The 25,640-nt window shown below is 34.2% G+C and overlaps 1 protein-coding gene across 1 annotated transcript; it reads right to left on the bottom strand.

The window, feature by feature from the left end:
- Window positions 1-11,634: 11,634 nt before the first annotated feature.
- LOC113294531 lies at window positions 11,635-15,076 on the bottom strand. Its single transcript, XM_026542925.1, has 5 exons — window positions 14,897-15,076; window positions 14,224-14,468; window positions 13,394-13,541; window positions 12,793-13,105; window positions 11,635-12,533 (listed from the first exon to the last, which is right to left on the bottom strand). The coding sequence occupies exons 1-5, from the start codon at window positions 15,074-15,076 to the stop codon at window positions 11,635-11,637; spliced, it is 1,785 nt and encodes a 594-aa protein (XP_026398710.1).
- Between the last annotated feature and the right edge of the window lie 10,564 nt (window positions 15,077-25,640).

The following is a 25,640-nucleotide window of genomic DNA, read 5'->3' as shown; positions in this document are numbered from 1 at the left end:
AGATGATATTCCTTTGCATTAGCCTGAAATCTAGCACAACAACCAACACTAAAAACAATGTCAGGTCTAGTAGTTGTAAGATATAAAAGGTTACCAATAATAGATCGATACAATTTTTGATCTATGCTTACTCCTTTCTCATCTCTGTGTAGTTTTCCCGTGGTGGGCATAGGTGTCAGTTTTGGAGTTGACTTATCCAAGCCGAACCTTGAAGCAAGATCCTTAGCATATTTTTCTTGAGATAAGTAAATTTCATCCTTATGTTGTTGAATTTTCAATCCTAAAAAGAATTTTAATTCACCAACATTGCTCATTTCAAATTCCTTGCCAAGAGATACTTGAAAATATTTTGCAAGTTTTTCAGAAGTTGAGCCATAGATGATGTCATCTACATAGACTTGAGCAATGACAACATCTTTCCCACTCCATTTGGTAAACAAATTTTTATCAGCTCCGCCTCTCGAAAAACCTTTCCTAAGAATAGATGTGGTTAATTTTTCGAACCATGCACGAGGCGCTTGTTTCAACCCATATAAGGCCTTATTAAGCTTAAGGACATGATCTGGGAAATCAGGGTTTTCAAAACCCTTTTGTTGAGCGACATTGACTTCTTCCTTTAAATTTCCGTTTAGGAACGCGGATTTTATGTCCATTTGAAAAAACTTAACCTTAAGAAAACAAGCATGAGCTAAAAGCAACCAAATTGACTCAATGAGTGCCACAGGAGCAAAGGTTTCGTCAAAATAGATACCTTCAATTTGTGAGTACCCTTGAGCGACAAGTCTGGCTTTATTTATGATAATAGTGCCAAATTCATCAGACTTATTCTTAAATATCCATTTGGTACCAACAATATTAATATTGGAGGGACAAGGCACTAGTTTCCATACGTCATGTCTTTGAAATTTATTTAGCTCTTCATGCATTGCATTCACCCAAAAGGGATCGTAAGAGCATCATCAATATTTCTCGGTTCTACTTGTGAAAGATAACAACCAAAATTGCAAATATTTTGAAGTTGTCATCTTGTCTTCGCAGTAGAATCTCTTCCTCCAATAATACTGTTGGGATCATGATTCCTTTGAACCCAGAGGTGTCGTGGAGGAACACGTTCTTGTTCGACAGGAGTATCCTGATCAGTGCTCTTCTCCTCGTCACTAGAAATATCAGGATCAGTAACGGTTGGGATAACCTCAACTAACTCTGGGATTTCTTTGACTTTATCAATTGTCTCGGTTGGAGGAAATTCAGCAGGAGGATTATCATGATGAAAATTACTAATATCATCGATAATAACATTAGAAGATTCCATCATAAACTGGGTTCTGAGATTGAACACTCGAAAACCACGACTATCAGAAGCATAGCCAAGGAAGATACCTTCATCACTTTTAGTATCAAATTTCCCTCTCTGTTCTTTATCTTTTAGAATGTAGCACTTACTTCCGAACACTCTGAGATAATGCAAGTTGGGTTTTCTACCATACCACAACTCATAAGGAGTGTTTAGGGTTTTAGACCGTAGGTAGACACATTTGATCAAATAACATGTTGTAAAGACGGATTCTCCCCAAAACCTTAATGGTAAGTTTTTGTTATGGAGCATTAACCTGGCCATTTCCTGAATGTTCCTGTTTTTTCTTTCTGCATCTCCATCGGCTTGAGGAGTGATGGGTGGTGAATATTGTTGAATGATCCCCAGTTCGTCACAAAATTCAAACACCTTAGTGTCCTTGAATTCAGTTCCACGGTCACTTCTAATTTTCTTTAGTTTGCGACCTTGTACGTTCTGGATTCTTTTAACAATAATCTTGAATTCATCAAGAGTTTCATTCTTATGAGATAGAAATGCAACCCAAATGAATATGGTGTAATCATCTACCATAACTAAAGTATACTTCTTACCAGCAACCGTGGGTTGTTGAATTGGTCTGAAGAGATCCATATGAATTAAATCAAGTGGAACTTTAGTGAGAATATCTCGAGATGATTTATGGTGAACTTTCGTTTGTTTACCCTTTTGACAGGCACCACATACACCATCAATCTTTGCATTGATTTTGGGAACGCCTCTAAGAAGTTCTTTGTTAATGATCTTAGTTAGAAGACGATAATTGATGTGACCAAAACGCTCATACCAAAGATGTGTAGTTTCCACCTTAGTCAAATTGCAACAGTTGCTGAACTGAGTATCCAGAAGATAACAGTTGTTTTTACCACGAGTTCCCTAAAAAATTACTTTCCAAGTTTTGTCTATAATGTCACATCCATTTTCATTGAAGACAACTCGGTGGCCTTTTTCACAAATTTGACTAATAGAAAGAAGATTTGCAGTCATACCTTTTACGCATACTACATCATAGATTTCAGGTACGCCGGGAAGTTTGATCGTCCCCTTCTTGCTTATGTAGCAGCAACTCCCATCTCCAAAAGTCACCAGACCTCCTTCATAGTCGTTTGAAGAAACAAACTACGTGAGATCACCTGTCATATGTCGGCTACATACGCTATCAAAACCATTGAAAGGGTGATGTTGATTTTAAAGCAAAAGCTCCCATACTAACACTACTATCCTATTTAGGATTTTTAGTTAGTTTTGTACATCCGCTTAGGGAAGCAAACAATTGTTCAGCTTTCTTATGAAGATTACTAGCAACATTTAGGCTTTTCCGGAAGGACATACAAGTATGTTGAAAGTGATTGCAAAAATCACAGATCATACATGGGTCAACATTTTTAATCTCGTTCTGAGTATTATCAGGTTTCACAACGTCTAGACATTGTTTAACATCTGACTTACAACTTTTCTTCATAGAAGAACAACAAGAGTTACTCAAGTCCATCAAGGGAATTTTGAAAGATTTCAAATCCTTAAGCATTGCAATTTCTGCAACAAGATCAGAGTTGATCCGGATTTGTTCATCCAAACTTTTCTGGAGAATAACCAGTTTTTCAGAACTTTTTTTACGATTAGTTTTTAACCCTAGTGGAGCGTTTTTAGAGACTTACTATCCATATAGTCAGATCGCTACAAACACAGACTTATAAGGTCTTTAAACGTGTTTTCCTGCTCAGATACCAATTGAAAAAGCGGGGGTACAACAACCACACCCAATATTTCGATTAGCAATCTGTATGGACTAACTCCAAAATACTTTTAAGAGAATCAACTAGATAGTCAGACTCAATCTTAATAAAAGTATATCAAAGAGTTATATCTCACTTTCTCGATTCAATACTCACTCAAGCAAATAGAAATCTGTGAGTCTAATTGAATACAAGAGAAATCACTTGAACGGTACCAAAGACCAATGTTCATGGATCAATCAATTTCAATCAACAACCAAAGGTTGGATTTACCAATTGATTGATTCAAACGCACAACCTGTGATATTTCAATTATATAACAAAATATAATGCGGAAAAGAAATAACACAGACACCAGAATTTTGTTAACAAGGAAACCGCAAATGCAGAAAAACCCGGGGACCTAGTCCAGATTGAACACACACTGTATTAAGCCGCTACAGATACTAGCCTACTACAAACTAACTTCGGTCTGGACTGTAGTTGAACCCCAATCAATCTCACACTGATCCCTCCTTACGTCTCTTATCCCAATAGGATACTACGCACTTGATTCCCTTAGCTGATCTCACCCACAACTAAGAGTTTCTACGACCCAACATCGAAGACTTTGATAAACAAATTTGTATCACACAGAAAAGTCTACGGTAATAGATAAATCTGTCCCCCACAGAAATACCTGCGAGTTTTTGTTCCGTCTTTTGATAAATCAAGGTGAACAGGAACCAATTGATAACCCGAACTTATATTCCCGAAGAACATCCTAGTATTATCAATTACCTCGCAATAATATTAATCGACTAACGAAAGAAGATATTGCGGAATCACAAACGATGAGACAAAGGTGTTTGTGACTACTTTTATATCTTGCCTATCGGAGATATCAATCTCAAGCCAATCTTAAGATTGTACTCAAATACGATAGAAACATCAAGATCAGATCACGCAACTATAGAGAAAATAGTTGGGTCTGGCTTCACAATCCCAATGAAGTCTTCAAGTCGTTAACCTACAGGGTCTCGAGAAGAAACCTAAGGTTAAAGGAGAATCGACTCTAGCTTATACAACTAGTATCACACAGGAGGTGTGGGGATTAGGTTTCCCAGTTGCTAGAGTTCTCCTTTATATAGTCTTTCAAATCAGGGTTTGCAATCTAAGTTACCTTGGTAACACAACATTCAATATTTACCGTTAGATGAAAACCTGATTAGATTCAAGTTAATATCTTTCAACCGTTAGATCGAACTTAGCTTGTTACACACAAATGAGATGCACGTTTATTTAGGTTTGTGTAACCGTACCCAAACATGTACACTTAGTTGGTTCAACAGTAGTTAAACAAATGGTTAGCCATATAAGCACTTTCATATCAACCATATTCTTCTTTACCACAACTAGTTCAAATGACTCAAATGAACTAGTTAGAGAGTTGTTCAATTGCTTAGATCTTATAGAAATATAAAAGACACAATCGAAGCAAAAATGATTTGATTCACTCGAATCAATTCATGAACTTTATAGCCACGGTTTGCAATTATGCATTCCTTAGTTTATATAAGTTTAAGTTCACGAATAATCGTTTTTAGAAAATAACCAACCTAAGTACGCGAACTGGTACGCGAACTTAAGTACCCTAAATGAGTTTGTTTTCAGTTCACAAACTCCAGCAGATTTTCACGGGACGTGAACTTCTGATGGTGCGCGTACTGGTACGCGGACTCTAGTTTCGGTTTTCCTGAGCAGCGAAGTACGCATACTTTGGTTCAAGAAATAAGGACTTACACACATATGTGTTACTACACTATGTTTATATACTTCCAAGGTTATATATTCTAAACTCTCATTTAAATCATTGAAACATTCTTAGAGGACATTATATGATTGTTATTCACAAACCATTTTTCGTGAAAGCCATTTTCAAGTAATTGAAACTTAATATGACTTGGCCAAAGCGAAAGCTTACCAACACATATTTCGAGAAATAGATACGCGATATAAACTCGGCTCGAAATAGCAAATGTTTATAATCAAAGTCTATTTAGCAATACGACTTTTGTCTCAAGATAGGAGATAGAGTAGATAGAATTTTGAGTGATAGATAAGTTCAAGTCTCCACATACCTTTTAGTCGATGAAGTTCCACAAGTTCCTTGAGTAGTTCTTAGTCTTTGTATGATGATCGCGATGGAGTCTTGATCTCAACTACACTTTCTATCTTGGTCCGAGACTTAGATATAAGTAGACTAGAAATCAATACATATAGTTTTGATCACTAACATTGACAAACATGCTTGAGATAGAAACGCATGCGAGTTCGACCGAGCAGTGCTCTAACAGTGCTCATGGTAAATAAAGTAAATGTCCTGTAGAAAAGCCATGTTCAAAGTATGACTATTTTGGCAAAAGATGATCAGTTAAGTTTCTCTGCCCCAGAAAAAACTGTATCTCCAAGAATGAAAAGTTCTTCAAAAATTCTTGTGCCAAGTATCCAGCTGATCCTATCATAACTCAAAAACTCTGCTACTTCTGTAATACAAAAAAGACATGTCTGGAGGAAGTGTAAGCTTAGATTGGAAAACAATTAATTTGAGTCTCTTCGGGATACCTTGAATCTCATCTTCAAAAGAGTTACTGACATTCGAAAGACAAATCCATTAGGTTTAAAAAAGAAGGATATTGGTTCACTCATTAAGGAACCTTTTAGGAATGTTAGTACAACTTTCTCATTCAATAGCATAAAGAACAATGATCCTATGTTGCTATTACATCTTTACATTAGTACTTGGAAAATGCCTTCTTGTATTAATATACTTACATTTTCACTACAATTTGGTTTTGACAATAATAAACAAGCAATTGCCATGAAGAATCTGTTGCATCAGATTGCCATACCCATGTATAACAACCCACCTTTTCATGGTGTTCTTTTTGTTTCTACTATCCTCAATGATTCAGATTTGAAAAACTTTTAGCTCAAGGGGAAGACAATACTTATGCTACAACTCTTGGACATCCTATCAAGGTAAGCATATACATTCATTACTTTAATTACAACATCCATATGTCCTATAATTATGATCTATGTAGGTCATACTGATAGATTACATATACATGCACCTTTCGAGGTACAAATACACATCCAGTGCCTAACTACGCGTTTCAACTTTAAGTTGTGTTCTTCTTGTACATTTACTTTGAATTATATTGTTTCGCATGTTTGCATTAGACAAGTTAATTAAGATGGTGGAAGTATTCCATATTTCCCCCAGTTGTTAATTCTCTAATTCTTCATACTTGTATTAACATCATGTTTTTTACAGGCACATGATTTGTCCCTTTAGGGGGTTCGTGCACTCTTACTGGTATACTGCTAAGAAAGAAATTATTCGAAGTCATGGTTTGCAGGAAGTGTGTCAGTGTTTTTATTTAATAATTATTAGCCAACTTTTGATTTTATGATCAGATTACGTTGCTTCATTCTTGTCGGGATGGATGCAGTTCCTTAGGTTATAAAGTTAGAGGTAAAGTTAATCGAAATGGTTGCCTTTCTCATTGAAGGTGATTTGATCTACAATTCAATCTTGATCTAACAAGCTTATTTGTGGTTTACGGAAACTTGTATAACATCTGATAATTTTTACTTTCTTTTGTTACTATTATGTTTTTTATTTACTTTGCACCTTTTTTGGTGTAAATTGTTGATTGATTCTCTTGTTGTTGTGATTGTAGAGTTGTCGTTCAAGGTCTTGGACCTCACTACAGACATGCAACGAACTTAGTTGCTCAAAGATATCTTGTTGTTTTTAGTGGGAATGATGGTGAGTCCACTTTGTGGATTACTCTTTTACTTTATTTTCAGCTCTTAAACTTCGAAGATGTACACTTTGAGCCCTCATGTATACCTGTTTTAATTAGTAACCCTTTGATCTTTTCTTTCACTGTTGCCAGCATTCACTTAACGTTTCTATCATTTGTATCCCTAGTTTATTTTGAATCAGTTTATTATACTGGTTATTTATTGTACCAGCATTCACTAGTGTTTGTACTGTGAATCTTACTAGTTAAGTGGTTTTATTGTAGATAACCATTCCGAGACTTAATGTTGGACGATCTCTGTCGACCGAATCTCTTGCTAAATACTTCTACAAGTTCTTTTGCAATCCTGCTAGTCCAGGTTCAAGGAGTGAATATTTTCCGGTTATCTTTATGAACCTTAAAACTTAGATATGACTTGTATCAGTATGCATGAATTCAAGATTTAGTTACTTTTTTGTATGTGATTTTGATTCTAAGCGTCAATTGAATTCGGTAATGAATATATAATGAAATTTTAGTTGAATTTATAAATCCACGTTTCATATCAGTGTAATTTGAGTTTCAGTCAGATTTATTTCAGCCTAGTCAGAAACACTGTAGTCAGCTGAATCAGTTCAGGAATTTAGCCGTATTTCCAAATTTTTTAAATAATATAAAATTAACTCTACGATACCTTTTAACTATCGTATACAGTGACAACTTCAAAGTATCGTAAATCAAACTTATTCAGCGGCAATTTGAAAGTGTCGTTCCAGAAAAAGACACTAAATCTACGACATTATCAGTGGTAATTGAAAAGTATCTTATAACTCACTTATACAACACTTTCTAACTATCTTAAATCAGCTTTTTTCTACTAGTAACAGTAGCCGACGCCCCTATTACCTTTCGCCTTTCATACACTGGGTATGGTGTTGGATTATATATTTGGGGCAGATGGAGGTGATCACCAGTTGTTGGATTCATAATGTAATCAGGATCTTGTATGTTGTAGCGCGAAATATAACAACATATTATACCATTGCAAGACCCAACAAATGGGTGTGAAGTTTTATTACGGGTTCCATTATCCAGATTATGATTTTCTTTGTTACGATTGTGGCGAAGTCTTCCTCATTAATTTGTTCTCTACAGAAGAGTTGCATAACATTTTCTTCTCCTATACTCGATGTGACACACAAAAGGATACCAAAAAAAAAAATCGCATGCAAGAATGGTCTTCCATACCTTGCATACAAATTTGCTCTCCAAACGCATTTTGCTGTTAGAAGCCGGTGTAATATCTCGGTGATTATTTATGAAGGCAACTTATTTACTATTGTTACTTGTTATAACTGTTGAAGTATATATAATGATTAAAAATGTGTTAGAATTATCATCGTTACGTAATGTACGATAGAATGTATGCTACGGGTTTGTTAGGGTATATATGAATATCATATGGATTGATGCAATCATTTCCAATGATCGTTGAAAACATGTGTTCGTTCAAAACTCACATATACATAACATGACACACCTGTTCGCATATATTCTTACATTTATTTAACAATTTTATTATGTTAAAAAGGTGGGTACCAACTATTGCATCATCTGAGATTCCAAATTAATTAAAATGAACCGTAAATATCTAGGGTATATGCACATGAATCAAAATACAATCTCCACTTATATATTGTATATGTTCTGACCTTTTGACTATATTAAGGACACATAGGATTTTAATGCTTTAACAAAAAAAAATCTTCTAATATCGGATTCTAGATCAATGGTTCAAAAAATTCCTAACTACACTAAAAGTTTTTATGGTTGGAGAATCAGACTCATACAAGATTGTGTTCCGAAGAATCAGAACTTAAATTATCTAAGTTTTGGAGAACCTCCTACTTAAACCACCACCGAACATTTCGGTTCATATATTTCAATAGCTAAAACATATGTAATATATCTTATCAACATACAAGTCAGAATTTCGGTTCTTCAGAAAAAATCACAATTTCAAAAGACATTTTTTACCAATACCATAACGTACCATACACATAATTAACATTCATATTCATTCCAGGCCAGTTCATGACCATCATCTCCTTACAAAATATATTTTAAGCATCAAAAATAAAATAAAAATAGAACTGAAGAGTATTCAAAGAAAATATACTAAAAACAGTGATAAATTTTTAATTAATACCCAAAAAAAAACAACTTTCAAGATTCTTCCTAAGTACCCTTTTCCCCTTCTCAAGTCCTAACTCTTTCCTTTGTATGCAACTATGACATAATCATATTTACAGTACTCGTGATTTTAACCTATTCAATACGCCGAGGTTGTTCTTCTAGGATATCAGTCTTAACACCGTTGAGCGTTCGGAACCTCCTTACACTTGGAAAAGATGCTTATAAAAATCCTCCTTGTAATACTTATCATTCATGTATCTCTTCACCGCACTCCTTTCGAAGCTCATCGAAATTGCGCAAGAAAGCAAACCAAGTCTTATAAGGAGAGTGTGGAGGCTCTTCATCGACTATTTCCTCTTTTGGAACAGTTTGAAAAATGAAGATTCTGAAAATATATTCATGAATGGGAAAGGGTTCTCTGACTCTCTCGCGAAAGTGGGACCTTCTCAATAAATTAATAGTGCGGGGAATGACATAATTTATTTATCGCGATATTAATTTTCGATAAAATAATAATTATAAATTACATATAAAGACTATTATTACAAGAAACTAGTTGGAAGCCTAACAAGCTATTTCCAACATCGCACTACTACATTACTTTAACAGGTTACCGTGCTAGCCTACCAGTGAGCCTCATGAGGAACCATCCAAGGGAGACGAAGCGGATAGGGGAGATGATTATGTCGCAAGGGGGGCAAGCTAACCCTACCTTCCATGTCAAATTCTGCAGTATTGCGTCATTGGGGACTCAAACCTGGGACCTCCTGGAGCGCATCAAATCTTCTTGAAACGAGGATGACCAGCTGAGCTAGCTGCCCATTTATTAATTACATATGAATTAATAATTTAGTAATTGATTTACATACTTCTCAATAAATTTAGTCAGGGATTAAATTATCGCAATGAAATAGGTGTTGGTTACATTTTGAATTATCCCTATTTAAAAAATATGATTTCATTTTTGTTGACTGACAAAGAAAATGATGATATGAAAGTTGAAGATAAAAATGTTGTTATAGGGCCACCTTCAAGTAAAGTTTTTATGATAGTTGCGAAGGTATTGAATAGTTTTTTTTTACTGCATAATGAAACAACAACATGAAAAACTCATCCAAAATAAAATTCAATCTTACACCAGTTTCTAGAAAAACTATCTCATAATTGAATCATTCTTTACCAAATTAGGTTAAAAAAATAAAACTCACTTTATAATTAGAGAGTTATTAATTTATATATTACTAGAAGCTTATAAAATTTAAATTCTATTAATTTATATATTTAACATGTTGTTGTGATTCAGGACCTTCAAAATTAATTATTTACTGTGATTATTAATGATCGCAGATTTTTTTTTGGAAAATTAAAGATTGGTTTGGATCAAAGTAATTCACATCACGGAAGAAATACACGTCCATATTTTTTATTGGTTAGGCCCAATTATTTAGACCATTAGCCCATTGATTAGCCAACCCAATATGGCAATATCAAATAAAATGGATCCACTTGCACCTATTTACTGTAAAAGAGTTAAAAGTCAAGTATAACCTTGTGCGCCCTTGTCACCTTAGTCCTGACCAAAATATTTTCTCATGTTATCTTTTTTTTTTTTTTGCTGAGAAACAAACATCAAATATTAACTTAGGAGAGAATTACATATTTCTAACAGAGGTTCCTTCCTTACAACAGAATCTAAAAAAGAAGGAAAGGAAACCCATTTGTTCTTAATACAAAATTTTCTAGCCCGACGAGCAAGTTTATCGGCTGGACGATTATTCTTACACTTAATATACACAACCTTAAAAGACTGATTTCTAGCAAAAACACACTTACAGTCATCTAAAAGTTCACTACTTCTCCAACTAACATCAACACTGTCTCCATAGACAAAGTCTACTAATTGGAGACAGTCACTAACAAAAAGGACCTTGGACAAATTCATTTCCTGCACCCAGTTGACAGTTAAAAAGAGAGCAGATGCCTCAGCTCCCACTGCATCTGAAATCAGCCCAAAGTTAGCACGCGAACCCTTAATTCTACCTGCATTATCACACCAAATAATACCCAAACCCATATTAAATTTTTTTAAAGAACCATCTAAGAACAAAATGTTGTCAACCATATCACTGGCAGTCTTCATTTTATCCTTAACAACTCGAACGGGCAAAGAAGGAGCAACGTAGGTATTTAATATTCTTTTACTTTTAAGAATAACCAAATATAAATTAATAGTATCACTTCTAAAAATCACATCACATCTCAGTTTCCAAATGTACCACATAATTATAGAATCCACACTTGGCCAACCAACAACGAAAGGAGATTCACCAAAAGAGTTATCAAACCAATATAGAAAGATATCTTCAACCTGATTTAAATTTGCGGGAACTAAGTGTTGAAGAGAAAGAAAAAACCAAATGTGCAAGGCAATAAGACACTGAAAAAACATATGAACAACCGATTCCACTACATTCTTGCATAGAGGACAGATATCATCTATAGAATCATTATAAAGTTTAAGTAAAGCATTCACTTTCAGCATTTGAGCAAAAACTTTCTAAATGAAGAACTTAATCTTGGGTAAGCAATCCAACGACCAAACTTTCCTCCAAAAATAAGCTTCTATTTCAGTACTAATATCATTCATATAGATTCTATAAGCAGATTTAATATAAAATATACCATTCCTTGTATGAGCCCACATTATTTTATCACTTTGTTGAAGATTTAACCTAATAGTTCTAATTTTAATGACTTCATCAAGAGAAAAAAGAGAATTCAGCAAATTAAGGTTCCAACAGTTATTTTGAACATCAATAAGCTCACTAACATAAACATAATCTTCATAATTAGGGTTGCACGAAATTGGAGGAGAGGTATCAAAAGGTATCCAGTTACTAGACCAAATTTTTGTAGAAGACCCATCATTTATTTTGCTAACAATATTAGCTCTAACGAAAACTAAACTATTGACAATACCTCGCCAAATCCAAGAACTAGTATCGGCTGCTTTATCAACTTCTAACAAGTTCTGATTTGGAAAATATTTATCCTTCATAAATTTAGAAAGAAGAAGATCTGGATTCTGAATAATTCTCCAACCTAGTTTAGCAATAAAGACTCTGTTTGTAGCATAAGTATTTTTAATTCCTATACCTCCACTTAGTTTAGATTTACCAATATCACCCCACGATCTGAAGTAAGCAGCATGCCTAAGATCCTTTTTCGACCACCAAAAAGTTCTTTGAATATTGTCAATCTTAGACGTAATCTTTTTTGGTAAAGGAAAACAAGACATATGATAAACAACTAAACTGGATAGTACATGCTTAGTAACAACAGTTCTACCCATACCATTAAGTTTAGTTCTTTTACAACAACTAAGCCTAGAGTAAAATTTATCAATGATAAATTGAAAAGATTTTGTTTTATCCCTATTGATAAAAAGTGGAGTTCCTAAATATTTTTCAGAATTACTCAAAAATTTCATATTAAGAGTTCTGGATAGAAGTTTTATGTGTTTATGATGCATTTTTTTGTTAGTATAAAAGCCTGATTTTTCAAAATTAATTGCTTGACCAGAAGCTTTGGTGAAAACATTTATAACCTTCAAAAGGTTTCTAGCATAGGATAAAGAAGCTTTAGAAAAAAGCATGCAATCATCTGCAAAAAAATAAATGAGAAATTGGGGGGCTATCTTTATTCATTTTAAAACCTTGAATAACACCATCAGATTCAGCTTTTAATAGAAGTTGAGAAAGAACTTCCATACAAATTATAAAAATGTAAGGTGATAGACAATCTCCCTGTCTAATACCTCTAGAAGGAAAGAACATATCCCTCGGAGAGCCATTCACTAAAACAGAATAAGAAACAATACTTATGCATAGGAAAATAATGTGACACCAGTCTTCAGAAAAATCAAGCTTTTTAAAAACAACAATTATAAAAGGCCACTCTAACCTATCAAAAGCCTTGGATAGATCAAGTTTAATGGCCATAAAACCATTCTTAGTTTTTTTCTTTTTCTTTTTAAAAGAATGAAGAATCTCATGAATAATAATAATATTATCATGGATCTGTCTATTGGAAATAAAAGCTGATTGAAAAGGCGAAATTATATAATCTAATAAAGGCTTAAGACGGTTCGTTAAAATTTTGGAAATGATTTTATAGACAGTATTAGATAAGCTAATAGGTCTGAAATCTTGGGGAGAAGAAGGATTACTTACTTTAGGAATTAAAGAAATAAAGGAATGGTTAAGCTGTTTAAGTAGAAATTTTGTTTTAAAAAAGTTTTGAACATGAGAAATAACCTCTTCAGAAACTTCATTCCCATTGTCTCTGAAAAAACCCGGCGGATAACCATCAGGTTCTGGAGATTTCCACGGAGCCATACATTTCACAGTGTTATGAATTTCATCCACAGTAGGTATAACAATTAGAGAAACATTCATATCATCACTAATAATCAGAACAATATTTTTCAGAGCTTCATCAATATCAGCATTACTCGGATTAGACGAAGTATAGATATATTTAAATTAGTTGGAAATGTGAGAAACAACCTGATCTATATTTTCCAGCCAATTTCCTTGATCATCTTTAATGGTATGTATGGTATTATACATATTCCTAAGCTTCACAGAGTTATGAAAGAAGTGAGTGTTCTTGTCATATTGTGTAAAATAGTCGATCTTGGCTTTCTGCTTGTAAAAACTATTTTCTGTCTCATACCAGTAATCCAACTGTTTAGAGTAATTAAGGATATAACTACCAATAACATGAGTGTAAGGCACAACTTGCAATTTCTCTATTTCAGAATTTAATCTACCAATCATAGTTTTTATATGCCCAAAAGAATTTACATTCCAAATGCTAAGATCATGCTTCAAGTTTTTAAGCTTCCCTACCATAACAAAACTAGGTGATACCTTAATCCTTTTTTTACATGAATTACTAAGAACGTTCTTAAAATCAGGATTTAACTACCAGCATTTAAAATATTTATAAGGCCTATAAAGATTTGGTTCATCATGAAAACAGTTCAACAAAATAGGACTATGATCAGAAAACACTCTAGCGAGATTAGTAATACGAGTGTGAGGAAGATCCGAAAACCATACATCATTCACAAACCCCCTACCTATTTTTTTCAAATATCAACTCAGCCGGATTCTTGAGTCTCCTATTACACCAAGTGAAAGGATTTCCAAAGGCATAAACAGCATTCATCTTCATTTCAGCAAGTTTATCTCTAATAAAGTTCGGAGGAAAAGAGTTAGCCGGATTTCCACCTTGCTTCTCAGAGTCTTGAAGAATAAAGTTAAAATCACCCAACAACAACCATGGATGTATGTTATTTTCATTCATCTGTCCTAGAAAATTCCACTGATTTCTCATACCAACAATATTTAAAGCCCCATAAATGAAGAAAACAAAACAGTTCTTGATCAAAGGTGATATATCATACAAAATATGAATCATATTAAGAGAACTATTAATAACGGAGATATTTGATTTCTCAAAGTAACCTAATGCTAAACCACCAGATTTACCGACGGAAGGCACAATGAACCAAGTATCATAAGGAAGGTGGATAGTATATTTATTCACAGTTTCTGTGTCAACCATAGTTTCAATCAGGAAAATCACATCACGCTTATGTTTTCTATAGATATTCAACACATGCAACCATTTTTATCAGAACAACAACCATTCATATTCCAACTAAGAAACTTCATGATTTAAGAAAAATTAAATATAATCGGAAAAATGAAACAAGGTTATAAATATCAAAAAAAATAAGAAAGACTTACAAGGTCATGGACTGAAGAAGGCTCAGCACCCATAGAATCCATAGAGTCCACCATCATGAGATTAAATTCCTTTTCAAAATCTTCATCAGTAAGCGAAAAGCCAGGAGGAAAAGTAGCCAGTGAAATAGGTTCAAGAACAACTGCCTTATCCAAACAATCTTCAACATTCGAAATGGTCATGGTAATATTGCCAGTAATTGGATGTATGAACAAATCAGAAGTATAGCTCATCTCAAAAGATATAATAAACACAAATCCAGAGGAAGTGAAAATAGTCAGCGAAATAGATTTGCAGGAGGCTGACCAAAAAACACTAGAATCGAATTTTCAGGTATAGTAGCATCAGCACGACCATGATTAAAAGCAGAACCAAACAGGCGGGGTAAAATGAGACAAAGAAGGAATAGGTGAACTTTCACCCTTCTCCAGAACAATATCAACTATTGTTCTAACAACATGAAAGGCTTCAGGAAATGGAGTAGGAAGAGCTTTGACAAAAATCCTTGTTTGGATTTCCTTACACTAATCTTCTTCATGGTTAAGAATAAAACCTCTGGTACAAGCATGAAAAGGAAATTTAGGATAGAATGCAGACAAAAGTGTACGACTCCTTATAAGTTAATCAAAAGTGTATCTTCAAGAAAGATCTGAATCCCAACTTTACAGTCAATCAGTAAATCCCACAAAAAGCAGTCTTCAAGTAATTTCCACATAAAAACAAAATTAGAGAGAGGTTAGTAGCAGTAGATGATCATGATTCTTGACACATACAACCCAAAACTTCATATCCAAAGATTATAATAGAGAGTTTAGACTATTAATTCCATTATAATTCACTAACAAGAACTGAGGATATTAAAAAATCCCTACCTTAGTAGGAGCTCATGATGCTAGAAAGCAATCTAATATACTAAAATTCTTGATCTTAAATTGACTGAAACCATATATTAAACCTGTTGAAGAAATCTAGAACCATATCCAGAAAAATCCGCTCCAAATTTCTTTTTGTTCATTACTCTTATGATGGTAAAACACTAGAACTCTATGTATGCTATCTCCTTCAGTCCATGACCAAATCTGGAAAAACGAAAAGGGGAAAAATTAAGAAACTAGTAACGATGAATCAAGTCAGAAAAAATTAATATGAATCAAAAATTAAAAATTAGAACTATTCATTATACTAGTTCAAATCAAAAGGATTAAACAAACAAGTAATTAGAATCGACTACACCATCATGATTTAGGTATTCAGAGTGAAATTAGGTTAAAAAATAAACAGAGAGAAGAGAAATACAAAATCAATTCATAAGAATCAAAACCAGATAAGAGTTAAAATTATTCAGATAATCATAAAGGATTGATTGAAACAAAGAAACCCTAGTTGAATTAAATGAGGAAGATGAAGATAAAACGAAGATTGAAGGAACTTTGACTAAGTAATTATGCCTGTTGTTTATGTGCACTACACATTAACACGCCCAAGGAAAAAAATATGTGGGTTGTTTGGGGAAAGATCCAAAAGATAAGGAGGGTGCATTAAAGAACTTTAGTACATGAGAAGAATATCATCCATGTTGACACGAACATTCCACAAAGGAGAGGATCGTGAAAAGGAATACTAAAAAATAAGGAAACAATAAAGGAGCACTTGGTATTAATGGTGGACAATGGTGAAAGCTTTTATCTCTGGCATGATGATTGAAGTGGGAAGGAAAACTAGAGAGAGATTTCCTGCAATGCACAAGAAGGCTGAAACCAAGTTGTATACAATAAAAGAATGTATTGATGAACCATGAATTGTCAGCTACTCATTAATGGTTCAAACTCGGTAAAAGGGATAAATCAATATATTGAGATGATGAGAAACATAACTACTTCTCCAACTCTAAAAAATGTAGTAGATGTCGTCTCTTCCTTTGGTGTGACGAATGGAAAAAATTTCCAAACAAAAAGGTGTTATGAAACCTGCTACAATGAGAAAGAATCAAGTACAATCAACCATGAAAATTCATCTAGAAGAAAGACATTCATCCTAAGTCTTCTTTGGAAAACTTTTCATAAATATTTTTTTTTTCGAGTGAAAAAGGATATATATAAAGAAGAAAAGATGTGTACAAGGTTTGACTCAAAAAACTCCCAGAAGAAGAATAAAAAAGCTATGTACAGTGTTACAACATCTTCCCAGTGGTTTATGATTTGGTTCACAGAATAGGATTTGAAAATTTCACTCACAGAGCTCCATAAACATATGTCAATAATTACACCATGAATAAGCTCATCCTTTGATTTCCTTCTCCTCCCATGAACTCGACTGTTCCTCTCCAACCAAACTTCTCATGAAATAGTAAAAGAAATCAAATGCCATATCGTTCTCTTCTTACATTAGTTAATTTGAGGCATATAAATATAGCAACTTTAGGCACAATTTGTGTATTCTGTTGAGATCAATCCCATATTGTATGGGTTATCTAAGATCATGTGGTTTATAAGCCTTGAGAAACTGAAAAAGAGGGGGTCTAAGAATCTCACCCAATATTTCGCTTAGCAATCTGTATGGACTAACTCCAATATACTTTCAAGAGAATCAACTAGACAGTTAGACTCAATCTTAAGAAAAGTATATCAAAGAGTTATATCTCAATTTCTCAATTCAATCCGCAACCAAACAAATAAGAATTTGGGAGCCTGATTGAATTACAAGAGAAATAACTTGAACGGTACCAAAGACCAATGTTCAAGGATTAATCAATTTAAATTAATAACCAAAGGTTGGATTTACCTATTGATCGATTCAACGCACAACCTGTTGTATTTCAATTACTGTATATAACAAAATATGATGTGGAAAAGAAATAACACAGATGCCAGAAGTTTTGTTAACGAGGAAACCGCAAATGCAGAAAAACCCCGGGTCCTAGTCCAGATTTGAACACCACATTATATTAAGCCGCTGCAGACACTAGCCTACTACAAAGCTAACTTCGGTATGGAATGTAGTTGATCCTTATCAATCTCATACTGATCAAGGTACAGTCGCGTTCCTTACGCCTCTTGAACCACGCCGTATTCCGCGCACTTGATTCCCTTAGCTGATCCCACCCACAACTAAGAGTTGCTACGACCCAAAGTCAAAGACTTGATAAACAAATTTGTATCACACAGAAAAGTCTATTGAATAGATAAATCCGTCTCCCATATATATACCTACGAGTTTTTGTTCCGTCTTTTGATAAATCAAGGTGAAAAGGAACCAATTGATAAACCAGTCTTATATTCCCTAAGAACAACCTAATATTATCAATCACCTCACAATAATCTTAATCGATGAACGAAACAAGATATTGTGGAATCACAAACGATGAGACGAAGATGTTTGTGACTACTTTTCAATCTTTCCTATCAGATATATAAATCTCAAACCAATCTTACGATTGTACTCAATCACGATAAAAAACAAGAAGATCATATCACGTAACTACAGAGAAAATAGTTGGGTCTGGCTTCACAATCCCAATGAAGTCTTTAAGTCGATAACCTACATGGTTTCGTGAAAAACCTAAGGTTCAAGGAGAATCGACTCTAGCTTATACAACTAGTATCACACATGAGGTGTGGGGATTAGGTTTCCCAGTTGCTAGAGTTCTCGTTTATATAGATTTCAAATCAGGGTTTGCAATCTAAGTTACCTTGGTAACAAAGCATTCAATATTCACCGTTAAATGAAAACCTTATTAGATTCAAGCTAATATCTTTCAACCATTAGATCGAACTTAGCTTGTTATACACAAATGAAATATAATTTCATTTAGGTTTGAGTAGCCGTACCTGAACGTGTACACTTAGTTGGTTCAAGAATAGTTAACCAATGGTTAGCCATATGGGCACTTTCATATTAGCCTCATTCATCTTCACCATAACTAGTTCAAATGAATCAAATGAAACTAGTTAGAGAGTTGTTCAATTGCTTAGATCTCATAGAAGTATACAAGACACAACTGAAGCAAAATCGATTTTGATTCACTCGAATCAATTCATGAACATCATAGCCATGATTCGCAAAGATTGCATTCTTATTATATAAATGTTTTAGTTCATGAACAAACCGATTTTAGAAAGTAACCTGCTTAAGTATGCAAACGGGTATGCATACTTAAGTAGCCGGATTGAGTTTGTTTTTTACCTCCAAAATCCAACAGAAATTCACAGACGTGAAAGTTCCTCCCGGATTTCCAACAACCGTCGTTACGCGTGCGGGTACGCATACTTTAGGTTCCCGGTTTTGGAATTTTACACAAATGTGAGAACACACTATGTTTATATCCAATCATGGTTACTTGTTCTAAACTCTCATATAAATCATTGAAAATTTCTTAGAGGACGTTAAAATAGTTGTTATCCACAAACTATTTTCATCAAAACAATTTTCAATTTATTGAAATAATCAACATGACTTTCGTCACGAGTAAAGATGAACTTGGCTAAAGCGAAAGCTTACCAACACATATTTAGAGAAATACATAAGCGAGATAAACTCGGCTCGAAATAGCAAATGTGTATAATTGAAGTCTATATAGCAATACAACTGTTGTCTCAAATAGGAGATAAAGTAGATAGACTTTTAAGTGATAAATAAGTTCAAGTCTCACATGCCTTTTGTTGATGAAGTTCCAAAAATTCCCTTGAGTAGTTCTTAGTCTTCATTCGACGAACTCCGTGGAGTCTAAATCTCAACTACACTTACTATCCTAATCCAAGACTTAGCTATAAGTAAAATAGAAATCAAGACTTATAGTTTTGGCTACTAAAACTTGACAAACAAGCTTGAAATAGCAACATTAGCGAGTTCGACCGAGCAATGCTCTAACAGAAACCCTAACCTTGCAAGTCGGTTTTCAAGGTTAAATAATGTTAGAGCACTGCTCAAGAATGTTTGTCAATATTAGTGATCAAAACTATAAGTCTTGATTTCTAGCATATTTATAGATGTCTCGGACTAGGACATAGTTTGTGTAGTTGAGCTTAGACTTCACGATGTTTATCACTTGAAGATGAAGAAATACTAAGGAGAGCTTCTGGAACTTCATCGACAAAAGGTATGTGGAGACTTAAACTCATCTATCACTTGGAAAGTCTATTTCTACTCTGTCTCCTATATTGAGACATAAGTCGTGTTACGATATAGTTTTCTCTATACATATTTGAGTTCGAGATGAGTATATGTCGCTTACATATTTCTCGAAATATGTGTTGGTAAGCTTTCGCTTTGACCAATTTCATCTTATATCATGAGAAAATTTCCGAGTAACATCTTACATAATTTGTGTGATACAATCATTTGGTGTAAGACTTGGAATGTTTCGATAATGATTATTTCAATATCTTGAAAATTGCTTTCATGCTAATAGTGTGTGAAAACGGCTATTGTCATTATAGAAGAATGTTTCAATGATTGAAATAAAGATTTTAGAATCCTGTAACCATCTTTAGATATAAGCATAGTGTGTTCGCACATTAGTGTATAAGTCAAAAACCGGGAACCTAAAGTATGCATACTTGTGTGTATACAAAAAGGTTGTAGGAGACTGGGTAAGTTCGTGAATTTCTGCTGAGTTTGAAAAACAAAACCAAACTCATCTGATTACCTAAATTACGCGTACCCGTACGCATATTGGTGGAAAGTTCACGTCCGTGAATTTCTACTGAGTTTGAAACTAAAACAAACTCAAATCCGGTTGCTTAAGTACGCATACCCGTACGCATACTTAAGTAGGTTACTTTCTAAAATCGGTTGTACATGAACCTAAAATATTTATCAATAAGGAATGCAATCTTTGCGAGTTGTGGCTATAATGTTCATGTATCTATTCGAGTGAATCAAACCGATTTTGCTTCAATTGTGTTCTTGTATAAATCCATGAGAATATAGCAATTGAACAACTCTTTAACTAGTTTCATGTGAGTCATTTGAACTAGTTATGGTTAAGATGAATAAGGTTGATATGAGAGTAATCATATGGCTAACCTCGGTTAATTATTTATGAACCAACATGGTGTACACGTTTGGGTACGGTTGCATAAACCTAAATGAGGGTACATTTCATTTGTGTGTAACAAGCTAAGTTCAATCTAACGGTTGAAAGATATTAGCTTGGTTGAATGAGGTTTTTCATCTAACGGTGAATATTGAATGCTTTGTTACCAAGGTAACTTGGATTGCAAACCCTGATTTGAAAACTATATAAAGGAGAACTCTAGCAACTGGGAAACCTAATCCCCACACCTCTTGTGTGCTACTAGTTGCATAACTAGAGTCGATTCTCCTTTAACCTTAGGTTTCTTCTCGAGACCCTGTAGGTTAACGAGTTGAAGACTTTATTGGGATTGTGAAGCAACACCCAACTATTCTCTTTGTAGTTGCGTGATATGATCTTGTTGTTTCTATAGTGATTGAGTGCAATTGCAAAATTGGCTTGAGATTTATATTTCCGGTAGGCAAGATAGAAAAGTAACCACAAACACCTTCGTCTCATCGTTTGTGATTCCACAATAACTTTTTTCGCTAGTCGGTTAAGTTTATTGTGAGGTGATTGATAATACTAGGATGTTCTTCGGGAATATAAGACTGGTTTATCAATTGGTTCCTGTTCACCTTGATTTATTAAAAGACGGAACAAAAACTCTTGGGTATTTCTTTGGGAGACAGATTTATTCAATCCTATAGAATTTTCTGTGTGAAACAGATTTGTTTATCAAGTCTTCGACTTTGGGTCGTAGCAACTCTTAGTTGTGGGTGAGATCAGCTAAGGGAATCAAGTGCGTAGTATCCTGCTGGGACCAGAGACGTAAGGAGCGCAACTGTGCCTTGAATCAGTGTGAGATTGATTAGGGTTTAACTATAGTCCAGTCCGAAGTTAATTGGTAGTAGGCTAGTTTTTGTAGCGGCTTAATACAGTGTGGTGTTCAATCTGGACTAGGTCCCAGGATTTTTCTGCATTTTCGGTTTCCTCGTTAACAAAATTATGGTGTCTGTGTTATTTCTTTTCCACATTATATTTTGTTATATAATTGAAATATCACAGGTTGTGCGTTAAGATCGATCAATTAGAATATCTAACCTTTGGTTGTTGATTTACATTAATTGACACTTGAACATTGGTCTTTGGTACCGTTCAAGTAATTCCTGTTGTATTCAATCGGGCTCGCAGATTTCTATTTGCTGATTGCGGATTGAATTAAGAGTTAGAGATATTAAACTCGTTGATATACTTTATTCTAGATTGAGTCTGACTATTTAGTTGATTCTCTAGAAAGTGTATTGGAGTAAGTCCTCTCAGATTGCCAAACGAATTGTTGGGTGTGGTTGTTAGTGAAAAAGCGGGGAAGCAAGGCATTGGATTGAATCTTGATGAGACCTCTGATTCATACGATTCTGAAGAAGAGGAAACAGCTGAAAAAGCGGGGGTACAACAACCACACCCTATATTTCGATTAGCAATCTGTATGGACAAATTCCAATGTACCTTCTAGAGAATCAACTAGATAGTCAGACTCAATCTAGATAAAAAGTATATCAACGAGTTTATATCTCAATATCTCGATTTGATAATTACTCAAGCAAATAGAAATCTGCGAGTCTTTATCGAATACTAGAGAGATAACTTGGATGGTACCAAAGACCAATATCCAAGTGTCAATCAATTTAAATCAAAAATTCTCGGGATGAGAACTTCCGTCAGTTCGCGGACTTGGCAAGCCAATTCCACAATTCTACCGATTTTACTTGCTCAACAAAGTTCGAAAACTTCGGTTCAAGGAATACATGGTTATGTTATCTAAACTCTCATTTCAACCATTGAAACAGTCTCAGAGGAAGTTATTTAGTCGTTATTCACAACCTTTCTCTTCAGAGCAATTTCCAAAGACAATTGAAATGTTTCATGACTTTCGTCACTAGGTAAAGATAAACTCAATCAAAGCGAAACGCTTTACCAACACACGATTTCTAGAAACAAGATAAGCATTGAATACTCACGCGAGGTTGACCGAGCTATGCTTTAACAATCTCCCCCTTTGTCAATTTTAGTGACAAAACTATTATACATATGGAATACAAAAAAGATAAACTTTAGTGGCTCCTATTCCATAGTCCAATCTTCAACGTTCCTTGAAATCTTCGTCCTTCCAAGTACTCCAATGATCCCAAAGGTTGTAAGTTTAACACCATCGTTTTTGAAGATCCATAGCTACAACAATGAGAGTACTCGAGATTCTCAATCATTATTATACAGTGTCATAGTATTATTATGAACATCAAAGTCCAATTGCATCATGACTTTAACAATAATACTACGGTGATATGTATCACTCCCCCTTAGTTAATGCTCCATCTCGATCATGGAAACCACTCCCCCTTACACAATGATCCGAAAACCATATGTATATGAGTGTGAACTACAATATTTTTCCCCCTTTTTGTCAATAAAATTTGCAAAGGTACAAGAACGGGTTCATAATGAAACTTCCACAAGAGACATTTCATAAAAATAGAAAAACATACCAACTTAATTTAGATGCAATCTTATAGCCGAAGCTAACAACATTCATCAAGGAGTTTAAAGATACAAGACAACCCCTCTAAAATTCCACAGCCGCACTACCCGCAAGATATTACCATTAAGCACAAGTTCAAAAGAATCTCCCCCATTTGATGTCATCCCCGAAAGAACAACATGAGCGACCTTAATTTCGAAAGAAAAGATGGATTTTGAATTTGGACACAAAAAACCACGCGAATGATTTTCTATATCCAACACTCAACCAAAATACTCACAAGTAAACCCATGAATATTTTAATTGAATGCGCAATTAAATCAAAACCACAAAAGTGATCAATTTAATTGAAAAGTGCTCAACATAAGTAAACCTACGGAGTTACGACCAAGTTAATCATATGGAGGTGACTAACTTAACCGTTCAAATACTCAGCATAAGGAGAACCTTACAGAATATGTGTATACATGACATAAGGAAAACCTTGCGGAATATATGACTACAATAACCAATAGAACATGATTAGTATAGTTGTTCATATACTCAACACAAGAACTTGTGGAATATATGAAAACTCAATTAGATTAATTACAAGAGAACCTACAATTAATATAATAGGAATACAAACAAATAACCAAACTAATCACCGAGGTAATCAATTTAATTATTTTGGGCTCAACATAAGAGATTATGGAACCCCGACTAAGATTATCATAAGACATGACAACCTCAATCGTATGTGTACTCAACATAAGAAGGAAGGCTTATGGAGTACGAACTAAATAACCAAGGATGATTAGTTTAGTTCCTAATGCTCAACATATAGTATCTCACGGAACAACCAACCATGCCAATAATAATCGACTTAGTTGTACCGTGCTCAACATAAGACACACAATGGAGCCTTCACGGTAATACATAAAAATAGATCAATGAAGATCTATACCGTGGATAACCATACAAGGATTTATTATATCTTTGCATCATTATATGCATAACAACATAATAGACTTTATCCTTGTTCAAACAAAAGTTCAATCCTATTTTTCATCAAATACATGATTGCATAGGCATAACTTTTGTATATGTCAAAAGTCCATTCGTTCTTTCACCAATAAGAATACAGATTCATGAACGACATTACTTTTGAGCAACATATGGGACCTTCAAGTTCACGGACGCAAACAATACATATCCCATAAAAATATTGCAATATAACAAACTAAGAAAATACTGCAATAATCATCATCCTCCAAATATTTTTAGAATTTAAAATCAATAAACCTAAAAAATAACAAAAGAGAATGAAACAAATAATACCTATGTGTAGTCACAATCATCGTTGTTCAAAGCACTAGTTATTCTTCCAACTAAACCAAAAAGAAGACATCCTAGGCATCTAAGAAGCAACAGACTCTTAAACAAAGACCAGGCAATATAACATCAGATGGACGATTCTGGTGGTCCGTGAGTCTTGTGATTATTGAGCTTTTCAGATCCCGCAACATTATCAACCTTAGACGAAACATCCATTGAGAGGGTCTCTTTGACATTCTTCAAGAGAGTCAGGTTACAGTTAACCTTTTCCAATTTAGCTCTTACAACACTTTATAGTCCCAACAAGTTGCTGAGGATCAATAATCACTTTAGATGGAATCTTTTCCCCAATATCTGATAGGAAAACAGGAGATTGAGAAAGAGATCCTTCAACTTCAACAAGAGTTCCCTTCTCTTTATCAAAATCAAAATATATACCGTTGTCAACATAGTCTTCAGGAAAATCCCACGAAGAAGAGGCCATTGACGAGAAACCTAGAGTGAGGAGCTCAAACTCAATAGGGAGGGTATATAAAAGGTTTGAGAGAATTAGGGTTTGAAAGGTAGGTATATTATACAAGGCCCAAAACCGTACACAAACCCTTACGGGTAAAACTAAAAAACCCGTCACAGAAACTCAAAGACTTTTTTTTTTAAAAAAAAAAAATCAAGAATAAGGCAAAACAAACCATCAAAAGTTTTTAAAGACGATGACAAAATACTCATGTAAAAGTAACTGACTGATTATCCATCTAAGAACGATAAGAAAATAGCTAGATAATCAAGGTTACTTTGCAAAGAGTATACCTATTCAATTCTCACACCACTAGGATTTTTGATGGGTGAGAGATCAACCTTGTGATTAATTAACACAAGT

This window comes from Papaver somniferum, chromosome 7, assembly GCF_003573695.1.
Source record: "Papaver somniferum cultivar HN1 chromosome 7, ASM357369v1, whole genome shotgun sequence".
NCBI lineage: Eukaryota > Viridiplantae > Streptophyta > Magnoliopsida > Ranunculales > Papaveraceae > Papaver > Papaver somniferum.
Note: the sequence above shows the minus strand (reverse complement) of the source record. Positions and strands in the feature narration are given on the sequence as shown.